General features: G+C 42.4%; 1 protein-coding gene across 7 annotated transcripts in view; it reads left to right on the plus strand.

Annotated features, from left to right (window-relative positions):
- The first annotated feature begins 5,026 nt into the window (after nucleotides 1–5,026).
- Nucleotides 5,027–14,373, plus strand: part of LOC137604724 (diacylglycerol kinase beta-like) — a 58,147-nt gene continuing 48,800 nt past the window's right edge. For all 7 annotated transcript variants that reach the window (XM_068328710.1, XM_068328715.1, XM_068328711.1 and 4 more), the window contains exons 1-2: nucleotides 5,027–5,238; nucleotides 12,073–12,488. In XM_068328710.1, coding sequence (XP_068184811.1) covers nucleotides 12,422–12,488 — 67 coding nt within the window. In that variant the 5' untranslated portion in view covers nucleotides 5,027–5,238; nucleotides 12,073–12,421. The remainder of the gene's footprint in view (nucleotides 5,239–12,072; nucleotides 12,489–14,373) is intronic.

A 14,373-nucleotide genomic window follows, 5' to 3' on the forward strand; every position in this document is an offset into this window, starting at 1 on the left:
TGGTGTTTGTGGCGAAGACCGGCAGTCATATCTGATGCCAATCGATGGCGAGTCGGTGAGCTCCTGATGGATGTTCTTTTAACTAAAAAGCAGAAGATATATCGAAACGTAAAAACAGTTGTGAAGAGTTGAGTTGGATCAAATGTTTTTTTTATTTATTTAGATCCAAAGAAGGCTCCCGGTTTGACTCTGATCCGCTAGATTTTGTTATCTGGACCAGACTGGGGAAGCAGTGATGCCGCTGGAACAGCTGATAGTTACTGCAAATCTAAAAGGAACAGTTGGAGCTGGACACTTTGATTTAATATAATTTTATGCATCACTCTTTCTCTTGTGTGCATCTTTACGTGATTTGTGGTTGTCTGTGAAGCGCAGGCGAATCGGAGGCCGGACAGATGCTGCAGGATGGATTTGAATGTCAAATTGCTTGTGACATTTACATTTTGGGTTCACTGACCTCTGCTCCACTTTACAAAAACCTCTGGCTCCTCATCCCAACTCATTTTCACATTAAAAGAGAACAAACACCTCCTGCCTTCACACCTCCTGTGAGGATGAGGAGGATGATGAGGATGCTGTCGGAGCAGAGGAGGCGCTGACTTCCTCTCAGCTCATTCTTAGCTCTCATTATTTTATGAATGCACCTCTAGAATGTCTAATGCAACTGAATATTTCAAACCCAATTTCTGCATTTTCTTTCGAATTAAAGATTAAATAATTGAAGTGTACATTTCAATAATTCAATGATTTGCTTTAAAAACTGAGGTCAGCAAAATGAAGTCACAGATTTGTACGTTGAACAGCTGTAGAGTAAAGTTCATGCATGTGACGTAACCTATTGACTGACCACAGACAGGTAATGTACAGACAGACCTCCCCTTGTTGTCATGGAGCTGTTTGAGTCCATAAAATGAATATTCATTTGGTTTAACTCGCATTATAAAACAGACGGTTTCATTAAATCTAACGTACGTGACTTGTTTATTTGAATCCTACTTCCTCTCGGTCTTTAATCCGTCGTGACTGAGTGCCATGGCTTCATTACCGGTCCGCTTGTGAAAGGTTGAGGGTCTCGGTGACATCAGAGTGATTTACCTCGTAGGATCAAAGAGAGCCGTGATAACAGCGTCCTTCTCAGGCTCCTCTACATCCCTGTTCCCACATCCACCCACTTGAGTCGGCCATCTGGGATGATTTCAAAAGAGTGTGTGCAACAGATTAAGACCTAATGAGCAAAGAGAATCGCTGCACTGCTTCACCTGCACAGATTCTCTTTTATTTGGCATTAGTTTTACTGTCGGATGAAGATGTTCTAGCCAGAGATAGTCCAGAAGAATTCAGTTTACTTCCATGTATATGGGGACACTTTGGACTGGATTTTCTCTAGGTCACTTTTTACTGGATCAAGCTGGATCACACAGATGCTGGATCTGTTTCAGGATAGTTTTGAAAGCCATGTATGTTGGAAGCCATGTATGTTGGAAGCCATCAGGTTTCTCCATTTGGTAGCCTTTGAGTACATTTTGTATATAGTGTAGGAGGGGCTTCTGTAGAAACTCTGCAGAGATGAAGACATTTCATTTGTGTCCATCTTCTCTTTGAAGATCTCCGTTTTGGCAGACTTGGGGGGGCATTGCTGGAGATTTGTGCTGCATGTGTTTTTGAAGCAAATCAATAATGAAAAACTCAAATTACTGAGTCTGTTATGTTTTCGTTTGAATCACATCTCAAATCCTTTACAAATGATTAAACATCAGACATCATGTCTGAACACTGAAGATGAAAATTAGAGGTCTCAGAACTAATGACTGTACATGAAAAACTACTTTATATGTACCTACATGCAGATAACACTCACTCTTATTTATACTCGTGTTTAATTTCGGTCACATCTGTGGAAAACGCAACTAGAAACAAGAAAAATAAAAGGGATTCGTTGGAGCATCTTTGATGATGATGTCCATCTTATTTGCATTCTGACTTGTTTCTCAGTATAAAATAAATATTGAACTGGCTTTGAATTCAATCAAATAGATTTTGTTTATGTATCCAAAGGCAGGCAGGGTACAGTACTGAGTACACAGAGGAGATCAGAGCACTCATCTTAATGCCTGTTCCCCACAGAGGAAGTTCAGACTGCTCGATATCTTAAATGTAAATGTCATTATTGGCTGACTGTGATGTATCTGAAGGCTTTGTGCATTACAAAGGAGCACAGAGGAAAAAAAGATTTTAAAACTATTGCTGCAGAATATCTAGAGGAAGCAGTGCAATGTTGTCTCGGGAGTGCTATGACTCAAACACAAAGCAAAAGGAGGGAAACATAACTTTTATTGACTTTCTGGTTAAATTTACAAAATGGAAACACGAGAAGCCACTAAAGATGGATTTTCAGCAAAAAAAATAATCCTATTGAAACAAAAATATATCTAATAGTTCAAGAAAATTAAAGGGAAAAAAATTGCTTACTGCTGCTGTCATGGGAGCCGTTTCCATGACGACTGTTTCACTAGAAAATGCAAACTTTAAAAACCAGAGTGATTTTTTTTTTTTTTTTTTTTTTAAATGGGGCGAAACACAACTGTTTGGAAAGGAGGAGGCGTCGGTGCAAACGAAGAGGAGGGAATGTTCGTGTTGCTGCTTTTGTTTTTCACCTGTGATCCTCGATTCTTAAAAAAATAATTCACATCTCGGGTGGAAAAAAAAAAAAAAAGCAAAATGAGCTGAACGTTCTCCACCCTTCAAGCCCCCGCATCTGCCTCCAGATCATTTACTACCCCCAACTTCCTGTTTTGCAAATCACTGTATTGATTTCGGTATATGTTGCTGTCGCTGCAGGTGATGTGTGGTCAGCGATGTACGCATGTGGAGAGTCATGTGTCGACTGTTTCCACTCAGATGCGTGATCGCGCCTGTGTGGTTGTGATGTAGCAACAATGGTTTCTGTCACAAACAGGAGGAAACAGATGATGTTTAGAGGAAGTATGGAGGGGCCGAAACAAAGAACTAAAGTATGAAGTATCCTCTGCCGTGTCTTCCTCCTTCAATCATCTCAGGACATGTTTCCAAAAGTATTTGGTCGACTCTCCGAAGCACATGAGTAAAGCTTTGTTTTCACTAGAGATTGAAAGATTTAAAAAAAAAAAAGAAACTCTGGGTTGGTTGCTTTCGCTGCTAAAACGTCCCTCTTCTCTGTCATTGATGCATTTAAGCCTCAGCAGGCAGAATGTGCCTTTATCCCTTCCAGGTCACCTTTGCCTTTACATCCTTTTACAGCCTCCTCGGTCCACCTCAAAACCCTCCAACTTCTGCCTGAAAGTTATCAGGGAATGCCAGACGTACTTTTGGAAGTGGTAGAAACTTGGAGCGGATTGTGTTTTCCTCCTCCCACACAGCTGCATTCCTCCGGGCTGCTTAGGAAGGAGAATCGAGGCAGCAGGAGAGCCAGCTTCCCTTTTAAGATTAGTTTGGGCCCTGTGGGATTTTTCAGTAGTCCTACCACCAGATCGTTCCTTAGGGTCGTCCCCATCTTTGGTTAGGATTTGAAAAACTACCCTCTCTGCTGCTTTGTTTGACTGGGAATCACAAATGGACAAGTAGGGGCAGGCAAACCATTTGGAGAAAAGGTTTAGTGTAACATTCAGGCGACAGTATGATGGAAACGTGAGAACGAAGAGAGGGCAGAGAGAGAGAGAGAGAAAGAGAGAGGAGGACCAAAGAAACCCATTCTCCCTTGTTCCTCTGGAGATCAGCCTCTTTTTAGCTCAAATATACGGTGGCAGGAAACATCGTAGGACTCTAAAATGAGGCACCATGTGTGTGTGTGTGTGTGTGTTTGTGTGTCTGAAGCAGCTATGACTCTGAGTCAGGACAATCGGAGGGATGCTACTGGTTTTACCCTCCAAAGACTTCACCGCAGGAAAAGCTGGCGGCACAGCAGGACGACACGTTGCTTTGACACCTCTAGACAGGATGACTGTGTGTGTGTGTGTGTGTGTGTGTGTGTGTGTGTGTGTGTGTGTGTGTGTGTGTGTGTGTGTGTGTGTGTGTATACGTGAGTGTGTGTTTTCCTGCCACCATTGGTAAAATCATCTTCTTTTGTATATTTACTCAGCGATGGAAAGTCTGTTTTCTGACCTAGCCACGTCCCGTCTAAGCTATGTGGAATTCCATTTTAAATACTCGCTCGTCTCATTGACTTTAAACTTGTTGCATCAGTTCCTGGGGAGCTCAGGGAAGACAAGTCTCAATTGTGATGCCATTCAGTTACACAACACATTAAATATTAATACATTTAAAATAAACAGGCTAAACAGCGCTGCGTGCTGTAAACAGAGCAATACCACCAGAAACAGTAGGGGGCAGTGTGGAAACAATTCAAGCAAGGCCCCAAAAATGTGTATAGAATTGATGAAGAAGAAAAACATGAAGCAAAAAAGTGAGCAAAAATAAATAATACATTACTGATCTTTATTTACAATGGTGACCGTTTATTTTAGCAAAATGAAAGATAGTGACAAAAATCATGTATCCGTCCCAACCTAAATTGTAGATGGGACTATGATTTAGGCTGGGAATAAAGCATAATCCCAACCTATAATTTAACAGTTATTGAATATCAAATATTTTTTTAAAACAGCATTTAAATGGTCATTTAACTTCATGAGTAGACTTTGTTAGTGTCATAAATTCTATTTTCTACAATTTAAACTGTGATAAAACTTTATCAAGACATTTAGCAAAAACAAAATTCAACACAAGGTGAAGGTATGAATAAATATTTCCTGTTTGCTGGTTTGCAGACAGAATCTCAAGCCCCCTGTATGGATGGAGAGAAGAGAGGAAGGGATGCTTCAGTTTAAGGAGGAGAAGTCTAATGCAGAGAGGCTCTAACCATGAGCACATGAGAGAGAGGGAGAGAGAGAGAGAGAGAGAGAGAGAGAGAGAGAGAGAGAGAGAGAGAGAGAGAGAGAGAGAGAGAGAGAGAGAGAGAGAGAGAACAGAGTTTAATTAATTCAGGGTGGATGGGAGGGATGTTGCTGAGTCCCCGGCTCCAGTGCCTCTACCGTCGAGCTGCGTGAAGGCGCACAGGACGACTGCGCTGCCGCTGCCGCTGCCTCCTGACCGGGATCCAGACACCAGTCCGGTCCGGTCCGGCTCCGACCCGCTGGATTGTGGCCGGGTCTGACACCGACAGGGATGTTTCATGGACTCCAGCTGGAGCAGCAGCGGTCGGAGGTAAGAAGACTTTCTGTCATGACTCTTCTTCCTCCCATGTCTGCTTCTTTTTTTTTTTTTTTTCAATCTGTCATCTGCTCTGCCTTCACTGTTCCTCCTCCTCTCTCTCTCTCTCTCTCTCTCTCTCCCTTTTTTCTGTCTCTTTCTCTCTCTCTTCCTTTTTCCTTTTTCCAGCTCTATTTTTATTTTTCGTCCAAACGTGACCTTCCGTCGCTGGAACTTTTCCTTCCTTGTATTTATGTCCTTCCTGTCTGATCCAGAGATGCTCATCTGGTTTCGACCTGTCTGGAGGTTGGAGCAAAAGTGGATGTGATGGGTGCTGGGGTGGAGATGGATTAAAAACAAAATGTGTCAGACTTGTTCTACCTCAGAGAGCGACTGGAGTCAAAACAATTGGGTTCAGTATCAATTCCCTGCTCCAGTCGGACCAGTTGGTAAACGGGGAAGGTGTGTTGAATCACCCCCTCGGGGTCAGGTCACTTTTTCCTGTAGGGAAAACTAATTCATTCAATACATTTGAAATGTAGTGAAATGAAAATCTACCAACATATTTCCACTGGTAGGTTGACCTGTGATAGAGATTTGTTACCAAAGGAACGAAGGACATTGTTCCTCTCTCGTAATCAGATGCTATATAAGACATATTGGACATTTATATTTCATATTTGTATTAAATCTCCAGAGAAGACAGATTAGATTTTTATTTTGAACCATGACTTCAGTGCTATATTCACATTTGAACCTTTCAGACACTTTCCATGACGTGAACGTCACACCTTCTAATCTGAGGTCGCCTCCTTGAAAAGCGTTCTGAATCAGACTAAGTCTGCAGCCCATCAACCCGATTCTGTTTCACTCCTGCCTGAATCCTACATGTCTGTGAGAATAAAGAATGGAAGAGCTGGTTGGGGAGAGGAGGAGAGACTTTTAAAGACGGGGGATGGATGGGTAGAGGATGGAGCTATGAAGTGTGCTCTTAACTATATTGTGGAATCGTTGTTTGTGTCAGAGGCCAGCCGGTGGCTCGGCGCAGGCAGGTAGAGATGACTCCTGTGACATCAGACAGTAATTCAGCTCATATCGTGGAACAGAACCTCTACAGATGCACAAATTCAACCCCTTTTACCCAAATAGAGGATGCCACCCTTCTTTTGTAACACCTGATTTATGAAATGATATTATAAAAGACACTTCTCTCTGACAACACCGGAAAATAGAAGCGTTTGGTGTGTGGATCTTGAGTCCTCATGCTGACCTGGGGCGTCTGAGTCATTATTATCTCTGAACTGAATCAGTAGCGTCTCACTGACAGACACACAACATTTATTCCTAGACCCCCCCAAAAAAATAAATAAAACAATGAACGTGAAGACTCACAAACGATGATGAGGTGATAACTCTGCTCCGGCTCAGCAGACGAGGAGCCATTAACCTTATAAACCCTGTTGTGTACGTCTGGTTTTCACTGAGCTGAAAGAAGCCAGCCGGAACTAGAACTGGTTCAATGCTGAACAATCTGTGGATGTGTGTTGTGTTCCTGGTTAGCTGGTAGTCTTACCTTCATCCATTAAACTGTTTAACTCTGACGCATGTGGAGACGATGGCAGTCGACATTTATTTAGACGTCTTGTCCATCGTCTGGCTGTTGTCTGTAGTAAATACCTGACACCAGAGTTTACTTGATCTTTGGCAGAAAAGCATGTTGTCAACAAGAGCCGGCAGGAAACTCTTCTATGTTAACGTCCATGATCAAATTTAGTCCAAGCCTCCGGAGCTGCCCTTGTTTATCTGACGTCGCTTGCCTCCTCTGGAGTGTCAAGTCTGGGTCACTTTATTTGTGATGATTACAGTGATTGGGCTTTTTTTTTTTATTGTTTTAATTTCATCCTTCAAGCCCTGTCTTGCTTTAGTACCTTGGCAGACGTGTGGAGGACAGGTTTCACCACTGGAAGCAGTTTTAGATGTTCTGAAGTCTTCTAATTAAAGCGTTCCTCTGCTTTCATGGGATCTGTTTTTTGGACCACTCATCTTACAGGAGTTACACGCGGTTTCACATATCGACAATAACATTTCTCGAACCAGTCCAGAATTTGAAGCTGGCAGAATTTTAAAGAGTAAGACAAAATGTTAATGTATTCTGTGGTATTCTACTGCTAAAGCCACTGTCTGGAGAGAGATGTTGGGTTTTGGATTCAGTCTCTGGAATGTGTAAATCTATCATCTCAAATACGCCGATGTCCTTTAATTACAATACAATCAGTTGTTTTGTGTGACATGGCCTTTCCATTCCCCTTTTGCAATCCTCCAGTTACCTAGACTTTCCATGGATACTCCTGGTATTTATGGCGACGCAGCCTCAGCGAGGCCAAAGATAATCGCAGATCAATCCACGAGGTCCCTTCTGTTGGCCAGAGTAGATCACCCCACATCGTGCATTTCCTTTACCCCTGTAACCGTAACTCTGCACACCTGCTGTTGGCCGCTATGGCTCAGCCTCAGAAGATGAATAAGAATGATGTGGAGGATGTGACGTTAATGATACTGGCCTCTGCTACGAGCTGTGAAAACAGAGGTGTAAGCCGACGTGACTCACTCTCTAGAGATTAGTGAGGAGATTACGATTTTAAGAAGAAATAAGTGGAAACAGTGAGTTCTCATAATGGGGGTGAGGAAGAAGTGTGAAGACAAGTCTATGTGTCAAGTGATGAGCAGCACTGCTTTTATGTGTGAGCATAGAGCCCAGTTCAGGTTCTAACAGTCGCCAACGGATCTGACTCGATCTGTGTCTTTGTTCTGTCCACTTTGATGATCAGACTAAAAAAAAGGAAGGATTCTGGATGTGTTAGGTTTAGTTGTAGTAGTTGTAGCTGTAAGCCTCTCTAGCTTTAATCCTGCTGCAGCTGAGTTCCTGAAACTCTCGTTGGCGACGTGAATAGACTGTTTACAGCTGACATTTACCACTAAAACGATACGAGAAAATGTTAACGCTGACAACAAAGTATGTAGACTCCTGTGCTAGATACCGTGGGCTCATGGGAGTTCGCTGTAAACAAGCATCCCTGCTGACGTGACTCGAGCTAAAGGGTGCACTCAGAAGGCAGCGATGATAAAGTTTCATTCAGTCTTGGTCATGCTGACTTCATACCTTGCTCTCTGACTTTCCTTTAAGTCATTTCAACGGGTAATTAAATGGTAGGACACTGATTTTCTGTTGGAAACTAACAAAGATAAGTGATCTTACTGACGAGTTTTGTAGGTTCAATGGAGGGATTCCAAATTTTTGTTCCACTGAGAGCTCAGATCTGTTTCTAGGGAATCGGTAGTTTTATATTTACTCAGTTTTATTCATCCTACAAAGCTGGAGCCTCCATAAAACTCTGCACTTGAACACTAAGGGTACACTGCAGAAAAAAACATAGTGGCAAATATATTGGAAATACGCCCTGACATTGAGGAGAAAATTTTTCCCATGCAGATCTTAATATAAGTTGATTTCAGTTTAGAATTAAATAGGGAAGAAAAAAAAACCACAAAGTCCTTTATATCTGGTTCACTGATCAAATAATTTAAATCTTCACAAGAACAGAACGGTTTATTGAGCCGTTTCCCTTTCAAGCAGGAAGGCAGACATGCCTCAGACTCTTCCAGATATAGAAGATCGTTTTCAAATGTGACTTTGGAGCGTGTTCCCTGAAAATCCTAATATAATGCGAATGAAAGCAGGCTGCCTACCGGAGCAATATCATAGGGCTAAAAGAGACGGTCACCTCCTAAAAGGTTAGGTTCCACTTACATGACTATTACAAAACCGGTCGTATTTCTGTCTTGACAGTGATGTCACACGTGACGCTGATGTGAGAGTAAAGGTTCGGGGCCTTTGGATGCTTAGGAGAGAAAACGAGACAAGGTTATGCTCTTTCCTCTGCAATTTGAGTGGTTTAATGTCATTAGCATTATTCAATCCAATCCCAATGACACCTTATAATAGCCTTTCTTTATTGTTGAAGTAGTGTGAGTATCTTCTTAAGCACCATAGACGTCTATAAAGATTCAAATGAGCTATTACAAATAGTCGTCAGTCTGAACGGAGCGGTGAAATGGTGCCATGGGGTCCAGGGGATTGAAGTAATTCAAGTGCTTCAATGGCTAATTCTGAAGTAATGGCTGAAAGCATCTAAACCTTGGCCCGTGTTCTTGTTTCCTTATTTTGCACAAAGCTATGCATGTGCAGAAAGCCATGGCTACGGCAGAAGGATTGACTCAAACGCAAGCTGCTGTAGGCTTTTAGCCCTTTCATAACAAAGAATTCATTCTGATTGTGGACATCATAGTTATTCTGTAAAATTCTACGTGTCAGATTTTATTTCATGTCATCAGAAAAGTTCCGTTAACGATAGAACCGTTTGTGCCATGCCGGCGAAAGCCCTCCCGTTGCTGTGTGAAGTCCTTGAGGACTACCTCGATGGGTTGGCGCTGTAGCTCCCGAGCTTAGCCTGCTCAGAGTGTGTTTCCCCCATGAGACAATAAGTCTTCTCAAGTCTGTGAAAATTTTCCGACTTCACTGAGTTGACTCAACCTTCAGCTCGCCGTCTTACACCTCGCCTCTGCTGCTCGCCAGGCGGTCAGGCAGCAACATGTTAGCGCTTTCCGTGTGGGGTGTAAATCGTTTTCCCTGTTCTAAACAGATTGACTTCACAGGAATGGTTAAAGGTCTCCGGTGAAGTATAGTTGTTTTGCAGATTTGAAGAGCCATCCCAGAAGCATTTGCAAAATTCGAGTTTCATCTGAGACAAACCAACACAATCGCTTGGGTTTCCGAAGCCAGAACTGGAGTTTGAGTTTTCTAGAGTTGTTCACCAAGCTAGTGACCCAGTTATAGCAGGAGGGCTATATTTAGCAAGTACATGGGCCATGAAGATTATCACAGTACTGAAAATGACTCATGTTTGACACAGAAAAGCTGCTGTTGGCATCCATTTAATCATATGATCACACAGACCTATGGCTTCCTGCCGCAGACAGCGAAGGAAAACTGACAAAGAGTGTATCTGTGTCAGGCTTCCTACCACTCTTCCTTCGCCAGGGATCGACCCAGACCACAGCGTCCTGCTCAGCACTCCTCAGAGGAAGCGTGGCATCGTTATATTAATGCAAACCATCAATGTTAAAGGAATGCAGGATGTTTGATGCAACCCAGTGAGGATTTTAAACTCCTGTACTCTGAGTTAACAGCGTTAGCATGCCTTAGCTCGTCCATTGATGGTGCACCCGCTAAGAAGTTAGTGCTTCGTCTTTCTTTCTTCAGACAAACGCTGAACTGAAGGGGGGATTTAACAAGATGAATGAAGCTGTTTTTGCTGACTTTTCAGTTTAATCTGAGATAGCAGCTGCTAACTTTAGCCATGTATTTGGCATGGAGTTACAACATCGAAGCAGTATTGAACTTTAACTTTTTAAATCAAACTTATTGTTGTTGTGTCTATAAAACATTTTTCTTGGGTTAAAGCCTGAGGACACACCATAGTGTTTGCAGGGATCTCTCGCCCGCAGTCTCTTCTCCATCTCTGTCATGCTGCTGTTTGTCGTGCACTCTGATGACATCATAGTTGCCGGGCAACGCAGCGAGCAAAACAGAATCCCTCTCTGCACAGAGGGGAGGCCCCTTACTCCGTCTCTGTCACACATCAACAGTGCATACAAGTACCTCCATGTCCCATTTGTTCCATTAGCACTGGAACCATGAGCACAGGCCACCTGCACTGTAGTGGAGAGATCAGCTGATCGAGGAGACGGGGGTAATAAACATGTTTCACCCGAAACAAAGGGACAGAAAATGGAGGGTAGAGCGTTAAGGTTGCAGCTACAATAACTTTTAGAGTTCTTTTTTTGTGTGTGCAAAATTAATTGTAATTCTGCCAATATGTGAATAAAACTACTGTTAGATCATTAATAAATAGATCATATCATTATGGTGATGAATTTCATTACTTTTTAAAAGTGTTTTTCTACAAGTGATGAATGAATCATCTCTTTCATCATTATAATGAAGATAGTTATCGTTTTGCCAGTGTAGCTTTAGCGAATTAAAGTACAGCTGGTTGGTACGTTCTCTGCTTACATTCTTTATCTTATTATTTACCTTTGACACTTTGCAGGATGCAAATGATGCCTTATGTTCCTGAACTGCTGCTGATTTTGTAGACTGATGAAGAATGCTGACATTTTAAATATATTTAAGTTACTTTTAGTCGATGTAGATGGATTGTTTGCGTATGTGGATTAAAGGAAGAGAGAGAGATAGCTGTCAGTTCTTGAACGCATCTCGACAGAAACCAGCTATTTCGAGACACTTTAGGTGTGCAGGAGTTTTCAGCTCTGCCTCCTGCTGTCTGTTGTTTCCCATGTTTGTTTTGTGTCAATAGGAAACCCATTAGCAGCCGTGACATCATTTATCCTCTAATTGCCAATACCCTCTACGAGGCTGGAAATTGACATCTTAAATATATATGGATCAATGCTGTCACACGATGACCTTTCATGAAGTCAACTGTAGTGGTTTGATGCTTCTATGGGACACCTTCTTTTTTCAACCACCACAAAATAGCAGCTTTTCTTTTCATATATTAACAGTAAAAACAGGATCAGTAGTGATTTGTAAGATAAGCTGGCTGCTCTTCCTGCCCCCCCCCCCCCCCAGACGCTCCATCAGCCTCCACCTTCATCTCTGCTGCATCTCTTTTTTGGTTATGACCACCAGAATTTATACTTGATTTTCTCCTTGTTGTGTTTGACCCCCACCCCCACCCCTTCCCCACCTCCTTTCTCTCTCTCCAGGTCAAAGAAGGAGTTATTTGAAGCAGACCTGCTGACCACAGCTTTAGTGCCATCTCTGAGTCATGACAACTAGCAGTTAGACAGTTACCATACATCTCTACCGTAATAATTCAGTCTTTGGAGCGCCTCAACCCAATCTCATGAACACTTGGAAAAAATGTCGCAAAATTAAACATCGGGCTTCAGATATCTAAACTTTGGTTACAGCGAGGAGGAGATGACATCCCAAAACCTCTTCAGCTCTGTCTTATTACAAAAGTTGACCCACGGATAGCCATCAATCCCGACAGCGGCACTTGTGGACCAACGCCCACCCCAACGCACCGCGCTGCCCCCGGCTTCAGACAGCATGGGAGACGGCAGCTGGGTATGTCTGAGCCCAGCGGAGTTTGCCCAACTGCAGCAATACAGCGAATGTAAGTACATTTGTGTGTGTGTGTGGGTGTGGGTGTGTGTGTGTGTGTGATTATGACATGGAGGATGAGTTTCCGTGGGCCTCTTTGTGTGCTTGAAAACAGCTGACACTGGCCAAAAGCATTGTTTGCTCAACACAACGATGAGGTGTCCATGCTGTAGCGGGCCAACAAATAACTGATCACTAATAAGACATATGGAGCATTCAGAAAAGCCTTCAGCAATTAAATTACTGTTAAAAGCTATTTCAATGTGAAGAAAGAACCTTTTTTTATTAGGTTGTGAACCAGTGGGGTTCTCTTTATTCATTCATTCATTCTTCTTACTAACCGCTTCTCCCACTTTCGTGGGTCACGGGGGTTCCTGGAGCCTATCCCAGTGGACTTACAGGATCAGACAGGAAGGATGGGATTATTAACTGATATGACTGAATAATGACATAATTGAAAATATTATTGGTGTTACCTGCAGCAGTCTTTTAGCAGCAGAAACCATGAATTCTTCTCCACTGTCCGTGCCATTTATGCAGGAGGTAAAGCAGAGTTCATTCACTATTTGATTCTCCATACCAGCACCATGTGAATTATTACTTTTCTATGTACCCAAACAGGACCTACAAACAGTCCAGGTATATACAGTGAAATCTCTACAAGCTATAAAATTCAGAGGATGTCAGGCCAATCGGAGTATCCCTAGGGTGTAACCAGCACAGGGAAAGGCATGGTGTTAACTGGCCTCCTTAGACACAGGTGATGAACCTGTTAATAGCAGGAAAAATACTGCAGCATTGACGTTATTGAGTAGGCTTATACCGTTCAGTGGCTCAGTGACTTAATGCTGCCTGAGTATAGAAAACCCCCCCACAATGCTCTAGACCGCACATCATTTCAAGACCAACATCTCTAACAGCACACATACAGGCACAAGTATATAAAAGTGGGCTCCAATGAGCTGCACGCGTACTAAAATGCGGATTAATTTAAAGCATCGGTGTACTTTGTTCACCACATGTTCCCTTTGGTTCAGGCACAAAACTAGAATCTAAATTAGAACAAAAACGACCAGACAGGATGAACGCTGTCACATTATCCTCCCGTGTTTTTCTTTTTTCAAAATGCCACTCATCAATCTATTGGACAAGCCTCGTGCTTCCCTTGTTGTCAACCTCATTTGTTAGTCAAAAGAGCATCTGTCATCCTGTTCCTGGTGGATTGTACCTGTCGTGATGAATATGGATGATGTATGGGTACATGATGATTCTTCATCATGTGATCTGTTCCAATTAGGAATCAAATTGAAGCGACATAGGAAGTTCCTGTCAAGGTGGTTAATATAATCTATTTAAATCTGTGTGTGAGACTCACATGTGTAACAGATTATCCTGGAGAGTCTTTTCTGATCATTGAGGTTTTAACAACAGCATTGGTGGAGGTAAAACCAGCACATGAATCAAGTGCAGTATCAAAACCAAAATAGTTAGGAATAAAAATAAAGCAATAAAACAAAAGCTTTTCAAAAGCCTTTTGAAAGATACTGATTTAGCGACACGTCTGTCCACAGCCAAAGAGCTGGAACACTAAACACTCTGTTCCCTTTGGTTTTCAGGCGGAACATGGGGAGAGTCAGCAGCTTCCTGCCTGATGACCTCAAGTCATTAATGGTCATGACAGGAACACAAGTTTAGATACATATTCAGGGGTCAGGTCATAATAATCCCATTTAGAAGAAGTTAGGAGTGTAGCTGCTGTATTTTCTACCATTTGGAGTCATTTGATTGATTTTGGATTGACACATCAAAAGAATACTAAATTCTGGCCACATTACTCAGGTGGATCACGTTTGGATGGTCTTAATGCGTTTCTTGGACGTCAGGTTAGAATCAAAGAG

Source organism: Antennarius striatus, chromosome 12, assembly GCF_040054535.1.
Source record: "Antennarius striatus isolate MH-2024 chromosome 12, ASM4005453v1, whole genome shotgun sequence".
Taxonomy (NCBI): domain Eukaryota; kingdom Metazoa; phylum Chordata; class Actinopteri; order Lophiiformes; family Antennariidae; genus Antennarius; species Antennarius striatus.